Raw genomic sequence first — 13,824 nt, forward strand, 5'->3', positions numbered from 1 at the left:
TACTCAGTAGTTGTTGTCTTCTTTCCAGATATTAAAGGAGATAAGGCATTAACAAGCATTAAAACACATTAACCATGTGTATATTTATTTTTTATTTTATTTTTTAAAGTTTATTTTTTTTAATGTTTATTTTTGAGAGAGAGAGTATGAGCGGGGAAGGGGCAGAGAGAGAGGGAGGCACCTAATGTGAAGCAGGCTCTAGGCTCTGAGCTGTCAGCAGAGCCTGACATGGGGCTCAAACTCACAGACTGAGAGATCATGACCTGAGCCAAAGATGGACGCTTAACCAACTAAGTCACCCAGGTGCCCCTAAAGTTTATTTATTTTTGAGAGAGAGAGAGAGAGCAAGAGCATGGGTGGGGAGGGGCTGAGACAGGGAGAGAGAGAGAGAATCCCAAATAGGCTCCACACTGCCAGCACAGAGCCTGACATGAAGCTTGAACCCACGAACCATAAGATCATGACATGAGCTGAAACCAAGAACCAGGAGCTTAACCGACTGAGTCACCCAGCTGCCCCACCACATCTATATTTAAAATCCCAATAGTCATCATTCATTGGTACCATTTTCAGTTCATACCATTCTCTATGTGCTATGCCATGCATACATACTCCCCTGCTTAATATTTCCAGTACATGGTATTAGACCCGTTTTATGGATCTGGTGAGGCTTGGATACTTTAACCTGCCAGGATCACATAGTAAGTTTTGCTCCTTCCACGATAGTCATCTTGGTATTTTTTCTGTACCTTAAGCTTGTTCCTTCATCAGAAAAAGAAACTTCCTTTTGCAGTTATCTCTTCCTAGAAGGCTCATCTCCCAAATATTCACAGAACTGACTTCTTCAGCTCTTAAGTTAAATATTTGTTGCCTCCTCAAAGAAGCCTCATCAACCATCCAATGCAATGCTGCCTATTTCTCTACTTTCTTCATAGTATATTGTTATCTGAAATTATTTTCTGTCACCTAGGCTAGAGTATAAATTGCATGAGATCAAGTGTTTTGAACCTCCTACACACTTTTGATTTATATAATCACAGCATTAACAGTTTCTAGAACTTAATACACATTCAATAAATATTTACTCAAGGGCTGGGTGAATGAATGAATGAATGAATGAATGAGTGAATGTTGTCAGAGCCCATGCTTGTTCTCCAGTTCCGTTTTCTAGATGTTTTCTTTCTGTTACCTAGCACACTGGAGCAGTATTGGCTGACCATACAGCCCATCAAACTGTGTGTCTGGGACCCAGACTGATTAAGTTTTAAGAACCAAGTATTTGTTCACCAGAACAACAACACACAAGTCATTCTAATTCTCATTAGTTAAGCTCACTTGGTTATATGTAAGCTTGCAGTTCATATAGAATACCTACAATGTGGAATTAGTTTAGAAGTGAACTTCTCTGATAAATTGTTTGTAGAACTTCACCTTTTCTTACTGCATTCCTGTTGGCTGATTTTTGTAGGAGAATATTGGAATTTACATAAATCAGACATTGTTCCTGGTTGTTTTTTTTAAAGCACCAGACATGTAAAAATTCCTGGTCTAATAAATTAGTAAATTCATATTATCTCCACACACAAAATAACCATCCTGGGAGGGCAAATTCTTTCATTCTTTCCTCAAACTACATTTTTCTTCTGTGGTTTCAGATTGCCCTTTTTAGAAGTGTGATTTTCCTTTGTCTTAGTGGGATCTGAGTCGACTTTGTCACTAGCATGTTAACCTCTCCTTTCCCCACACTTCCATATCTAAGAATAGCTTGTTGATTAACCCTAAGTGAGTGAAGGTGGCCTGCGGAGGAATTTTAAGTACATTTCTCGGTGTTCTGTGAAGTTACATGATCTTAGCTCAGTTAATTAACTGTGTTAAAATTGTATAAGGGGGTTCATACAATTCAGCTATAGAAGACGCAAAACAATTTGAAAGGAACCTGCCCTTTACCTTGATCTCTACCTTCTCCAGAAACCATGCTGTAATGCCAATGAACAGAATAATGGTTGACGAGCAAAATTTTAAGGCATTCTAAATATCACTGGTTGGTTTAATAAAATTAATTAGCCTGCCACGGAGAAAATTTACTAGCGTGCTGGTTAATTTCACAATGTAAAGTCAGAGAAGGGAGGTGGGGTTGAGGGAACAAACCTTATTAGTTTTGAATAATTATTTAAAGATGTGGAGCTGCCTATTCCAAACACTTTGATTGCCAAATCCATTAAGCCTTTACAATCTCAATGTTCGTATCCCGGTATATATAGAAAGGAATCTCTCTAGGTGAAATCATATGCATATTAGTTAACAGCTAGATGACTTAAAGATATAGAATAACAAGTAGAATCCTGATAAAACCATGGGAATGAGAACTTGCCTTAGACTAACTCATGGGAGGTTTCCATAATCTTAATTTGCCATTGATGCAATTATTGCTTTTTCTTGTCTTTTTAATCCAAACAAGATGTTTGCAGTGGCCATGGAAAGGTGCCTAAATCACATGCCTGAATTCATTTAATTTGCCAACATTGTCTTTTTTTCTCTCTTCCTGGTAATGGGCAAGAGTCAGTTCTGGTGCATTAGGTACTAAATCTCTTCAATTACCAGCCGGGAAGAAAGATTTAAAATTGTGCTTCAAACCTACAAACTGATTTAGTTTTAAAGCACAAACACTTCTCCTGTGGAGCCTAAATTAAACTGCAGAAAGGACGCAAAACTTGAGGAATTAAACCAGGCAGGGCCAAGGCTCAGGCCAGGGATAGGAGCCATTTTGGTTTCTTTCACTGGAGCCCCCCTGGCGCAAGAGGAAGGGGAGCAAGAACATGCTGCAGGACACAACTGTGTAAGGAAGTGCAGTGTCCCATTGCCTGGAAGCTAGACGTGTAATACATGTTAGTGTGGGGGAGTCTAATTAAACTTTCCTTTTTTCCCTCTTTCTTTTTGGGTATTGACAGCCATTTTCAATGTGGATGATTCTGTGGTTGATCTGGAGACCCTGGCAGCCTTATATGAAAATGTGAGTATCAAAGACCTACAGAGCCAGAGTTTCCAGATTATCATATCTTCACTAATTAAAAAAATGTTTAGGTCCAAAAAAATGGTCATATGTGACTCCTTCTGCCCCCCCCCCGCCCCCAAATCACTGAGCCATTCATGTTCTTGGGCAGAGACAATTTTGACATAGTATGGAAGAGATTAAGGCATAGTTTCTATAAACATAAGCTCCAATGAGAGCAGATGTGAGAAAAGCACTAGGTTCTGACCGTGCTGTGCCATCCGGGTTAGCAGATCTCTTTGCACACCTGCATGAGAGGGTGGTTCAAGGTGAAAGACCCCTTCTGTGCCATGGAACCCAGCCCTGTGGCTTGCTGTCAGAGTGAATGAAGGTGAGCTACCTGCTTACTGTTGCTGCACACTACTGTTTTCTTCTAATGAATGGAAATATTGTTACCATCTTGGATGATTACTTTTAGACCAAATGAGCTGATGACCTTGAATGTGGGAAGTAGTAAAAAGGTGGTGGGTGTGTGCTTTGGATTTAGAGTCAGACAGTTTTACATTTGAGGTCCCACTCCATAGACTGCTGAGTGACTCTGGATCAGTTAAATCCCTTAAGCCTGTTTGATCATCAGTAGAAGGGGATTATAATGGGCTCTGTCTGATTTTTGTGAGTGTTAAAACAGAATTCAATATAAGTAGCAGTAGCAATGTATCTTGAAAATAAACAGCACCAGACACATATGTGGTCTTTAAATTTGGGCTGTATGTGGAATAACCAGCAGCACTGGCAGGCTTTCCTGAGAAGATGACACAGGAAGAGTCAGAGTTCCCATGATTGTTAGCATTTCTGGTTCATTGACTCTGTTAGGATTTGAAAACAGAGTGAACCAGATTCTCTTTACTGAAGTAATGATATTTCCCAGGAAGCTGCCTGGGAGCTCTATAGTATGCCTTGGTCACCATGCTCAAAAAAAGTACTCATTTCGTTGATTATGTCCCCTGGGACCTTAAGTCTCTTATAGAAACTTTCCGTAGCATAATAATCCAACCTAGGGAGATTGCCAGTTCCTTACACATTTTACATCATATAAAATTAGAAGCTATTTAGTATACCTGAGTGGGGCCTTCTCGCATTCCATCAGTAAGGCTTTCATTAATAGACAAGAGGGTGCACAAATACCAGGCCTTTGGGAGCTAGCAGTGCATTTGTTGAGTACCCGGAGGGCAGCGTGGTATTATGGGAGGAAGAGAGATTCTGAGTCAGGACGTTTATCCAGTACTTAGTGTGAGCTTACGTAGGATCATCTGAAAAGCGAAGATACAATAGTTGATACTGAAGGACTTTCCAAAAAGCCAAGTGCCTTCTAGATGCTTTTTGTTGTTACTGTGAGCTCAGGACTGTGCATATGGGCAGTACTTGTTAGCTCACAGTAGAGGAAGGCTGCATGCAACTGAAATTGTTGGATAAATTGAGAAACTGTAGCTAAGTGCCAAAATAAGCAGTACAGACGAATGTTTACCGAATCTACAAACAGAGAAGGTGGAGACTGGAAATTAAAAAGTCAGGAGCCTACAGAAGTTAGGAGAGCTGTTCTAAGGGTCAGGAAACAAATACTAAGGACAACTCACTGATACCTGCTTGCAGGGGATTCAGAGGCAGCCGTCAAATGTCCTGACTTCTGTGTCCACCTACAGTCGCTTGTTAGGACCATTTGCTTCAGCCAGCGATTTGCAAATGTTAGCATGCATCAGAGTCACCTGGAGGGCTTGCTGCCCCAACCCCCACCCCAGCTTCTTGTGCCTTGGGTAGGGCCAGTTATTTGCATTTCTAACCAGAAACAGGTGATGCTAGTGCTGCTGGTCCAGAGACCACACTTTGAGACACGTTACTTTAGATAGATTTTCATTGTTCATTCTGCGTGTGCTTTGTTTGGTTTCTCTTTTAACACAGAGAGCCCAGGAGGATGAATTGGTTAAAATAAGAAAGTATTACGAGACATCCAAAGAGGAAGAACTGAAGTTGCTGGATAAACCCGAACAGTAAGGACGTTTGAACACTTTTCTGTTAGGCCAAAAGGAGAAATGCATCTCTGTCCTCCTTCCTCCCAGCTCTGGATAATTGCATCTTGACTGTGCCGTGAGCTAAGTCGTAGCACCATGTCCCCATGACCTGTTGCATGCAGCAGAATGACCTGACTGCCCGGAAAAGCATCCAGGGGATTTGTCTCAGCCCCTTTCCCTATCCCTCATGATTCCCCTTTCTTGTTCTAGCAGCTTGTTAATTCCTCCCAGACTAAACATTCTGGCCAAAAGGGTAACTGAGGAAGGAAGAAGTCATTGCTCTGTTTAAGGTTCTGCCGATGCAGTTAAAAAGATGATGTCAGAGTCACAAAATTCAAATGGATTTTCCTAAATGTCGTGTCCGGTAAATGTAGTCTGAATGTGCCAGCTTTCCCCCGAATCTCTCCACCTGCTCTGCCCAATTTACATGTGACCTTTTTATCATCTTTGTACGTGCTGGTTGGTCACTCTGTTCACTATCTAGAGTTGTTTGCTTTATGGTTTGGGTTGTCATGCCACAGCCTTTGAACACCTAGACCTCCGATGAGTAACTGAGTGGCTCTTGCCTTGACTAAGCCCTTGGGGTCTGCAAACCACAGATAAGTACATGGGGTTCTGCAGCCCTTGGGCCCCAGCTAGCTTTTCATGGCCCAGGATTGAGGATGTGGAATGGGTCCAGAGTGGACAGCAGCATCCTTTGCCTATTGCCACCCTTGAGTGCTTGGTATCCAGTTCAGGCCACTCCCCTCAGCCTGGAGATGAGGTGAGTGGTAAAAAACAAAGAAGAAACTAAGCAATCAGGTTTCAGGGAACAAGTGAGCCCTAGAGACATCTAAGTTTCTTTGGCTTGTGTTGAAACTTTTGTGCCTTGAGCTTGGGTCCCCTAGAATGCCCCACTCCTCTTGGACTGCCTGGGCATTCAGGTTCAGGAAAATACCTCTAAATGACTGGGTGGATGATTTCTAGGTTTATTTGGTTATTGAGAAGCCTTCATGATAATTTGGGAAACCTTAGATGAATTGTTCTCACATGGAGCATAGGAACCACTCCCCATGCCACCCCTGCCCCTCCCCAAGTTATTTCATGAAGCCCAGGAATATTGTGAATCATTGCAGATGGGGTTCTACTGCCCTTTTGGTCTGGCAACTTGAGCTACCCTCCCTACCAACTCCTGCCCCTGACCAATCCTGTGGTCCACTCCCAAGTCACGTTTCCTAATATAACAGATTAATTCCCACTAAGGTGCTAATGACTGAATGTGAAGTGACTAATAATGGGATGTTTAGACACCAACAAGTCCATGGGGAGTGTTTGAAGACTGTCTTAACCTAGGCTGCTATAACAAAGTAACCCAAAGGATGACTTTATAAACAACAGAGATTTATTTGTCACAGTTCTGGAGATTGGAAGTCTGAGATGGAGGTACCATTACAGTTGGGTTTTGGTGAGAACCCTCTTTCAGAATGTAGACTGCTAACTTCTCGTGGTATCCTCACATGGCGGAAAGCAAAAAGAAAGAAGCAAGGTCTTAGGTCTCTTCTCCTAAAGGCACTGATTTCACTCAAGGTCTCAACCCTCCTGACTTAATTACCTCCTAAAGGCCCTACCTCCTTATTGGATTTCAATTGGGGGTTAGGATTTCAACATATACGTTTTGGGGGAACACAAACATTCAGTCCTTAACAGGGACAATAGGGCATATCAAGCATTTGAGTAGTGGCCAACCATACCACGCTGGGCAATGATCTCTAAGCCTGGAGTTCACAAGCTTTTCATGTAAAAAAAATCAAATAGTATTTTAGGCTTTGTTGGAAGTACTTAAACCTGTTGTAGTGCAAAAGCAACCAAACAAATGGGCATGACTCTGCATCAGTAGAGTTTTGTTTATGGACACTGGAATTTGAATTTCATACTATCTGTGTAGATGTCATAAAATGTTATCTTTCTATTGATTCTTTTTCAACCATTTAAAAATATGAAAACTATTGTTAGGTGGCAGGCCATACAAAAACAAGTGATGAGCTGTATTTGGCCTGTGGGCTATAATTTGCCAACGCTGGCTCCATGCGCTGGGAATGGCTGACCCAGTGAAATGAACAGTGGGTTTCTACAACTGGAAGTGTTCCCCTTATCCTTTTGGGTTAATGTCTTTCTAGCATTATTTTTCAAGATTAATTGCCAGGACACAGAATAATGGTGGCAGGTAATTAGCAGATAAACTTATTATTCCTGCTGATGTTGATCTGATGATATGGATACTGATGATCTGGGTAAGAGAACATTTTCAAGGTTTATAAGTAGTCATTGCAGTGGCTTCCCAAAGATGCTAAGGAATTACTGGCAGCAAAGAGGACTGTCGCGTTGTCCTGGTAAGGTGATGTGCTCAGGCTCAGCTGCTGGAGGGTGAGGTGCACGGGGGTAGGGGCTTCAGGCCTGAGTGAATTCACCTTTACTGTTGACCTCCTGCATAGTGCAGCGTTTGTTTGATTTTAGCCAGGGTCTGATTTCCTGCCAAGTTATTTGCCATTAGTTCCAAGTTAGTCGACTATAAGCATGTTTTACATACTGGAAAATATGAATCATTTATAGTTCCAGCATTGAAATTTTCTGAGATCCCTATGATGCCCAGTCCTATAAATCAGGGCAGGGAGAGGTTGGCCTCATCACTCACCTCATCAGCTTTCTTGTAGCTCAGGGCCAGATTTAGAAAGCCATTTCGCATAGAGGTGTCATCTGCTTGGGCCTGGGCTGTCTGAGAACCACTCCCTCCAAGGATGGCCTTCAATTCTTTGCATTCTGCCTTTGGATGGTGGTGAGATGAGGTGAGCTCTATTGGATTTGAGTTGGCCAAACACATGCCTTTTGCGGCCTGGATAGAAGACACCATGTAAAGCCTATTGGGATGCCCCACTCAGGGTCCCCAGTTTCCTCAGCACCCTCACAAACACACTGACTTGGTGAAACAAGGCTCTGTGAGTGTACTTCCCTGTGGAGGAACCGTGTACATCCCACTGTGTACACAGCCCTGTGCACACAGCCCTGAGATGGTACCATTTGGGGGTTTAGGGAATGATCAATTAAACATTAGTCCCTTGAAATAGTGGGCCGTATTGCCTCATTCCACCTGTCAGCTGAGTTGGTGCTGTGGATGGGGATCCACACAATGTCATGTGTAGAACTTCTCTCCTAAAGACAGACTGGAGTCGCAGCCCTTCCTGGGAAAATGAACCTGCCCTGGGAAAGAATGAGAAGATCCCTAGTTTGTGACTACTTTGCTGTTGTTTAGTCCTCTTTATACCTGGCCCTAGGTTATAAAGTTAGATTAGTCTGACAGGAAGTAAATCTATACGTATCCATAAGTACCAAGGCCCAATGCCCCAGACATATACTTGGAGATTTGTAAAAGAGTTCTTATCCCTGCTCGTAGGGGGAGAGTATAAAGCACAGCTGGGGGGAATAAGATATTTATCAGCCACTTGCCTCATAGCCCTTGAGGTTACTTATGCCTCTGGTACTCTTCCAGATAAACGGGAAAGGAGGTATCTGTGGTGCTCTTCCTCAGGCCTTCGCACGGCTATTTTAGAACAGAAAGTAACATAAAATCGCAGTCTTCTCAAATTTATGTCTCCAGTAATTCTTATCTTCACATTCCACCAGGTGTCCAAGCCAAAAACCTGCAAGTCCTCCTGGACACTTCCCAGCATCCCTCGGGGTTGGTCAGTTACTCTGGTTCCAGCTGCCTGAGTAGCCTTTCTCATGTATCTGCCCCTCTCCCTTCACACCACAGACCCCCTTCCCTGCCCTCTGAGAACAGTGTGGCTGCAGCCCTGGAGGTCTTCCAGCGTCAAATCTGCTGTCCCCTTCAACTCACCGGCCAAGCCACTGCCATGGTGATTTTCTTAAAAAAAAAAAAACTCAAAGTATCACCTCTCTGTTTGAAATCCTTTAAAAGTCTTTATTTTAGAACGCAAATCTTCTTTTTAGCATCTGAGTTCTGGTTGTCTTCTCCCACAAACACCATTCATCCTGTCTGGGCCTGCCCTGAGAGTTGGTCACATGTGTCCTGGGCAAGCTCCAGAGGGCTCCAGGGAACCTTGGCTGACATTGTCTGTCGAGGGCTATGACTTGGATGGCCTGCACATGGCTCTCATAGGCCCCATCACTGAAATATTTACTATACCCTGCAGCAATGGGTGCTTTATTTTTCAGATTACCAGGAAGGAATTGTGTGTAAGTTAAATCCTCTTCTAAGGTCTTAGCATGGTACCTGACACACTGTGAATGCTTCCTACATGTCTACGGGACTGACTGAAATTCTTGGTGACTGCTACTCTGGCATTAATTTTCGGTGACACATTCCCCACAGTTGTATCCAAAAGTCATGTAAACTTGAATTTCCCTTCCCTCCTCTAACTCTGGATATGCGTTTCAGACCCTTCTTCATGCACAGGTCTCTGGATCTTTAAGGTTCTCTGAGAACCCTCCTAGTCCAGTTCCTAATCCCAGTGAGGCCTTGGTCCTGGAGAACCTGGTAGTTCCTTTCCACTCTATCCTGGGTAACAGGAAGTTGATGAGCCTAGGGGCTTGTCTCCTTATACTAGTCCCAAACCTCCTTTCTTGAGGCTTGTTATAAATAACTGTACATCCAGCATTCTGTCCTTTTCACCTGCATCCTCGTTGGATAGCTGAGGTGTCCATCTGTATCTTCTCTCACACAGTCTCCACAAATGCTTAACTCACTCTGTTTATTTAAACTAGAAAGTGTACATACTCTGGGGATCTGGAGCCTACTTGGGGAGGAGTGTCTTGCGGTCACTGCTGGGAAAGGAGAAAGGCAGGGTGTGGCCCTTGAGTTAGCTCTCAGCATTGTCTGTATAAACAAAACTTCCTGACAGCCCCATGAGGACCAGATGCTGCTAGTCCCAACAGCTTTTCACTGCTTATATTTGTGAAAACTGGTGACACTCCTGATTTCGGTCACAAGTGAATCAATGCTTTAATACTAATTCTGTGAGAAACAATTTACATAACAAATACAAGTTTTCATCTCATTTTAACTCAGAATTTCTATGGGTTTCCACTATTATACTCCAACATGGTTTTCATAATAATCAGATTTACAGAACTTTAAAAAACAAAGGTATCTTTAGTTTTATGTGCATTCTTTGGTTCATCTCACTGTCATTTAAAAAAAGAAGAAAAAGAAGAGGGCGCCTGGCTGTCTCCGTCAGTATTGCTGGTGACTCTTGATCTCAGGTTTGTGAGTTCAAGCCTCACAAATGGGCATAGAGCTTACTTTAAAAAAAAAAAAAAAAAAAGAGAGAGAAAGGAAAGAAAAGATAAAGGACCATGACCTGGATATAGGACTAAAAAACAAACAAACAAAAAAAACAGCTGATAATTAAAATCTTATCAAAACCCAAGGCCTCCTAAAAACAAAGTAAAAGAGGCCCAAAGTACAAGCAAAGGAAACTTCTTTGGGTATGGAAAGAAGGGTTCAGCTTTGCTCCTATGGAAAAGCATTCTTGGTGAGAGATTGCGAAATGTCAAAGTAATGATGTTATGCGTTGACCAAGGCTTTCAGAAATATCAGTTAATCATCATTTCAGCCCCACACTGAATTTAATAGCTGTTAGTGGATTTTCTCCTTCTCTGAATTCGTGTCCAACTCTTTCCGCCCATTTTAGTTTATACCCCTTCTTCTGGTGGTTGGCCTGGAGAGTAGGTAGCTCTTCCAACTTAATTTTGCAAAGGGCACCGGTGCCCAGCTGCTCAGACAGTGAGCTTCTGTGTGTACGTTAGCACTCACCTTTAGCTTTTAAAATCTGTCTTACTGTAGTTTTTAACACTGATGTCTACTTAATGAGTGCTTGCTTTGTTCCACACACTGAGCCGTAAACTCTGTCTTCATAGGCAAGTTGATGTGGGAAAGTAAATATCTGTAGAATAGGGTCACTGTAGACTGTTAACGAATTCAGTGAGCAACAAATAATAGTAATCTCACCTCAGGAAGAAACATTTTGTCACTTCTCTACAGACATCTGCCTCAAGCCTTCACTTTACTGTGCCTGTGTTAAATAGACCCTTAGAGAAAGCTGCGTTATAAAGGGAGTTCATTATTTATTTTCATATACTAAAGGTAACACTCCTATTGGCATAGCAGGAGATAACTCTTTGTGGTTCAGGATAATTGCATTAACACTCTGTGCCTAAAGTAATGTATACACCGTACATTTATATACCGTCCTAGAAGCTCATTTAAAAAATGGCTTGGTTGTCAACAATATAACACACACCCTTCGAAGTCTTAGGTCTGCCTGTCAGGTACATTTTGTAATTGTTAAAATTGACACTATCAAGTAAGGAATGCTCTCATGGTAGATCTTTTTCAACTGTTTTTTTTTTTTTTTCTTTGTGAGTGTGTGTGAAGCTAGATGATCCATTATTAATTTTTACAGATTTTTACACGAGTTAGCCCAGATACCTAATTTTGCTGAACGGGCCCAGTGCATAATCTTCAGATCTGTCTTTTCTGAGGGTATCACCTCCTTGCACCGAAAGGTAGAGATCATCACAAGAGCTTCTAAGGTATGTTTGCTATCTAATTTAAGAGGGTGGTTTTGCCCTTATTGAGGATAAAGAAGGAAGCAGGGAGTGGGAGAATCAACTAGAATCCCTTTGTAGAAAACCTTTGGATTTAAGACTGTGTGTTTTGCTAAGCAGAGCTGTGATGATTATCCTGAGTATGTGTGTGCATGCAGGTGAGGGAGGGAGGAAGAGAGAGAAAGAAAGTCAGGTGCAGACTGACAGGGAGAAGGAGGAAAAAAAATGACACTTATACAGATAGATTCTTAAATATCACAGATACCTTCTAAGGTACATATTGGCCTCTTAAAAACAACCTAAAAAGTGTAGTGTGTTTGCTACTCGACTGACTGGATTGCAAGAGATTTTGCTTGAGACCCATGCACCTGATCATCTGACATGTGTCCACACAGTGAAATAAGATTCTAGAGACTTGATAAGCAAAATAAATGACTGTGATAATAAGTGGTGGGCAAATACATTTTTGTTGGCTTTACCACACTGGTATTCTTTGTAAATTCTAATACTTGTTTGTTTGTTGGTTTGTTTTTCCTCACAATGACCCATGTCCTTAAGAACATGATAATCCTCTCCACACATATGTAGTATTGAGTTCTTCTCCGAAGGCATGATTCTTTTCCTTCAAAAATATAAAATGCTTCAATAAAGAAAGTAGAAATACGACCAAGGAATAATAGATACCCTCTGATAACACCCTAACAAGGAAGGAACAGAGGTTGCCCTGGAGCTGCATTTCCCTTTCTTTCTTTACCCTACAATAAAAGAAAACAAAGTCAACTCAGACTTTGAGAAGGGGGAAAAAGAACCAACTTGAAAATTTTGCACTTTGAGAAAAAAAGAGGAAAACTTTAGTTTTAAATGGTACGAGGAGCTGAAGAAAACCCTAAGCAGCTTGAAATTGTGAAAGTTAATAGACATCTCTGCAGATACTTAAAGAACATAACCTATGGCCTGGAAATACATTATTATAGTTTATCTCTGAGGACTACACCCAGAGATAAAGAAGAATAGACTTGGTATTAAACTTGCCCGACATTTAACTGTACTATTTATACAGATACATTGTCCAAAAACAGATCCTCAAATGATAGCAGACCTGTTTCTACTTAGAAGTCATCAGATGTAAAGTGTAACTCTACCAAGTCTCTTTGTTCCATTTACATAAAATTTACAGATTTAAAATAAATATTTAAAAAGTAAAACTGGCTCAAATAGAAACACTAATATTTAGTCCTCAATATTAAGACATGCAGTTCGTAATTCATTGAAAGGATAGAAAATGATGACTTTCAGTTCATTGAAAGGATAGAAATTTTCCATGTCGTCAGCTGTCAGTCCAGCCACCAAATAGCCTGATGGCTACTCAGTAAATATTTGCTGTTGAATGAACATAGGTACCTTTGAAGTCCAGCTCTGTAATAATCGGTATTTGCTGTCACAGGGCTTGCTGCACATGAAGAGTGTGAAGGATATTTTAGCTCTCATTCTGGCTTTTGGAAATTACATGAATGGAGGAAATAGAACTCGGGGACAAGCAGATGGATATAGCTTAGAAATTCTGCCCAAACTCAAGGACGTCAAAAGTCGGGTATTTATTTCTCACAACAAGATTCTATGATTTGCCATTATATTCCTTCTATACCTTTAATTTAGACATATCTATGTGTTTTCTTGGTTGCTCCATTCATCTCTTTTCTCCCTTTAACAATAAACTTTTTCTTTGCTTTCTTTTGACTTTTGGATAAAAATTGGTTTTTCATGTTTGGTCTGACAGAGACGACAAAACACCCAATATTGGTTTGTTCTAAAAGAACGCAATTGGATGTTGAACTGTAATGAGAGAAGGAAACAGCACGCAGTATCAGCCATAGCACAAGGCTTGAGTCTGTTTGAATTTAGTGTTGACTACTTGTAATTTACTCATTCCTGAGTAGGGAGCAATGTTGAATCACCAGTTGAGCTGAGCATTTGAATTATTCTTTGGCCCACAACAATTGGGCCGAGGGTCTACTGTCAAACTCTCTGAGCCTGATTATCATTTGGCTCCACACCCCTGCAGAGCTTTCTCTTTAGAAACAACCAGCCCATATCTAGGCGTCCCATGGGGAGCAGGGGCAGTGAAGGGAGGGGAAACACACAGGCAAATTAGAATTAGACCCATGT

At 41.5% G+C, this 13,824-nt stretch overlaps 1 protein-coding gene across 3 annotated transcripts in view; it reads left to right on the top strand.

Moving 5' to 3' along the window:
* Window positions 1-13,824, top strand: part of FMN1 (formin 1) — a 427,872-nt gene that overhangs the window by 281,269 nt on the left and 132,779 nt on the right. For all 3 annotated transcript variants that reach the window (XM_049611644.1, XM_049611645.1, XM_049611646.1), the window contains 4 exons: window positions 2,949-3,010; window positions 4,946-5,034; window positions 11,514-11,643; window positions 13,103-13,249. In XM_049611644.1, coding sequence (XP_049467601.1) covers window positions 2,949-3,010; window positions 4,946-5,034; window positions 11,514-11,643; window positions 13,103-13,249 — 428 coding nt within the window. The remainder of the gene's footprint in view (window positions 1-2,948; window positions 3,011-4,945; window positions 5,035-11,513; window positions 11,644-13,102; window positions 13,250-13,824) is intronic.

Source organism: Panthera uncia, assembly GCF_023721935.1.
Source record: "Panthera uncia isolate 11264 chromosome B3 unlocalized genomic scaffold, Puncia_PCG_1.0 HiC_scaffold_1, whole genome shotgun sequence".
Lineage (NCBI taxonomy): Eukaryota > Metazoa > Chordata > Mammalia > Carnivora > Felidae > Panthera > Panthera uncia.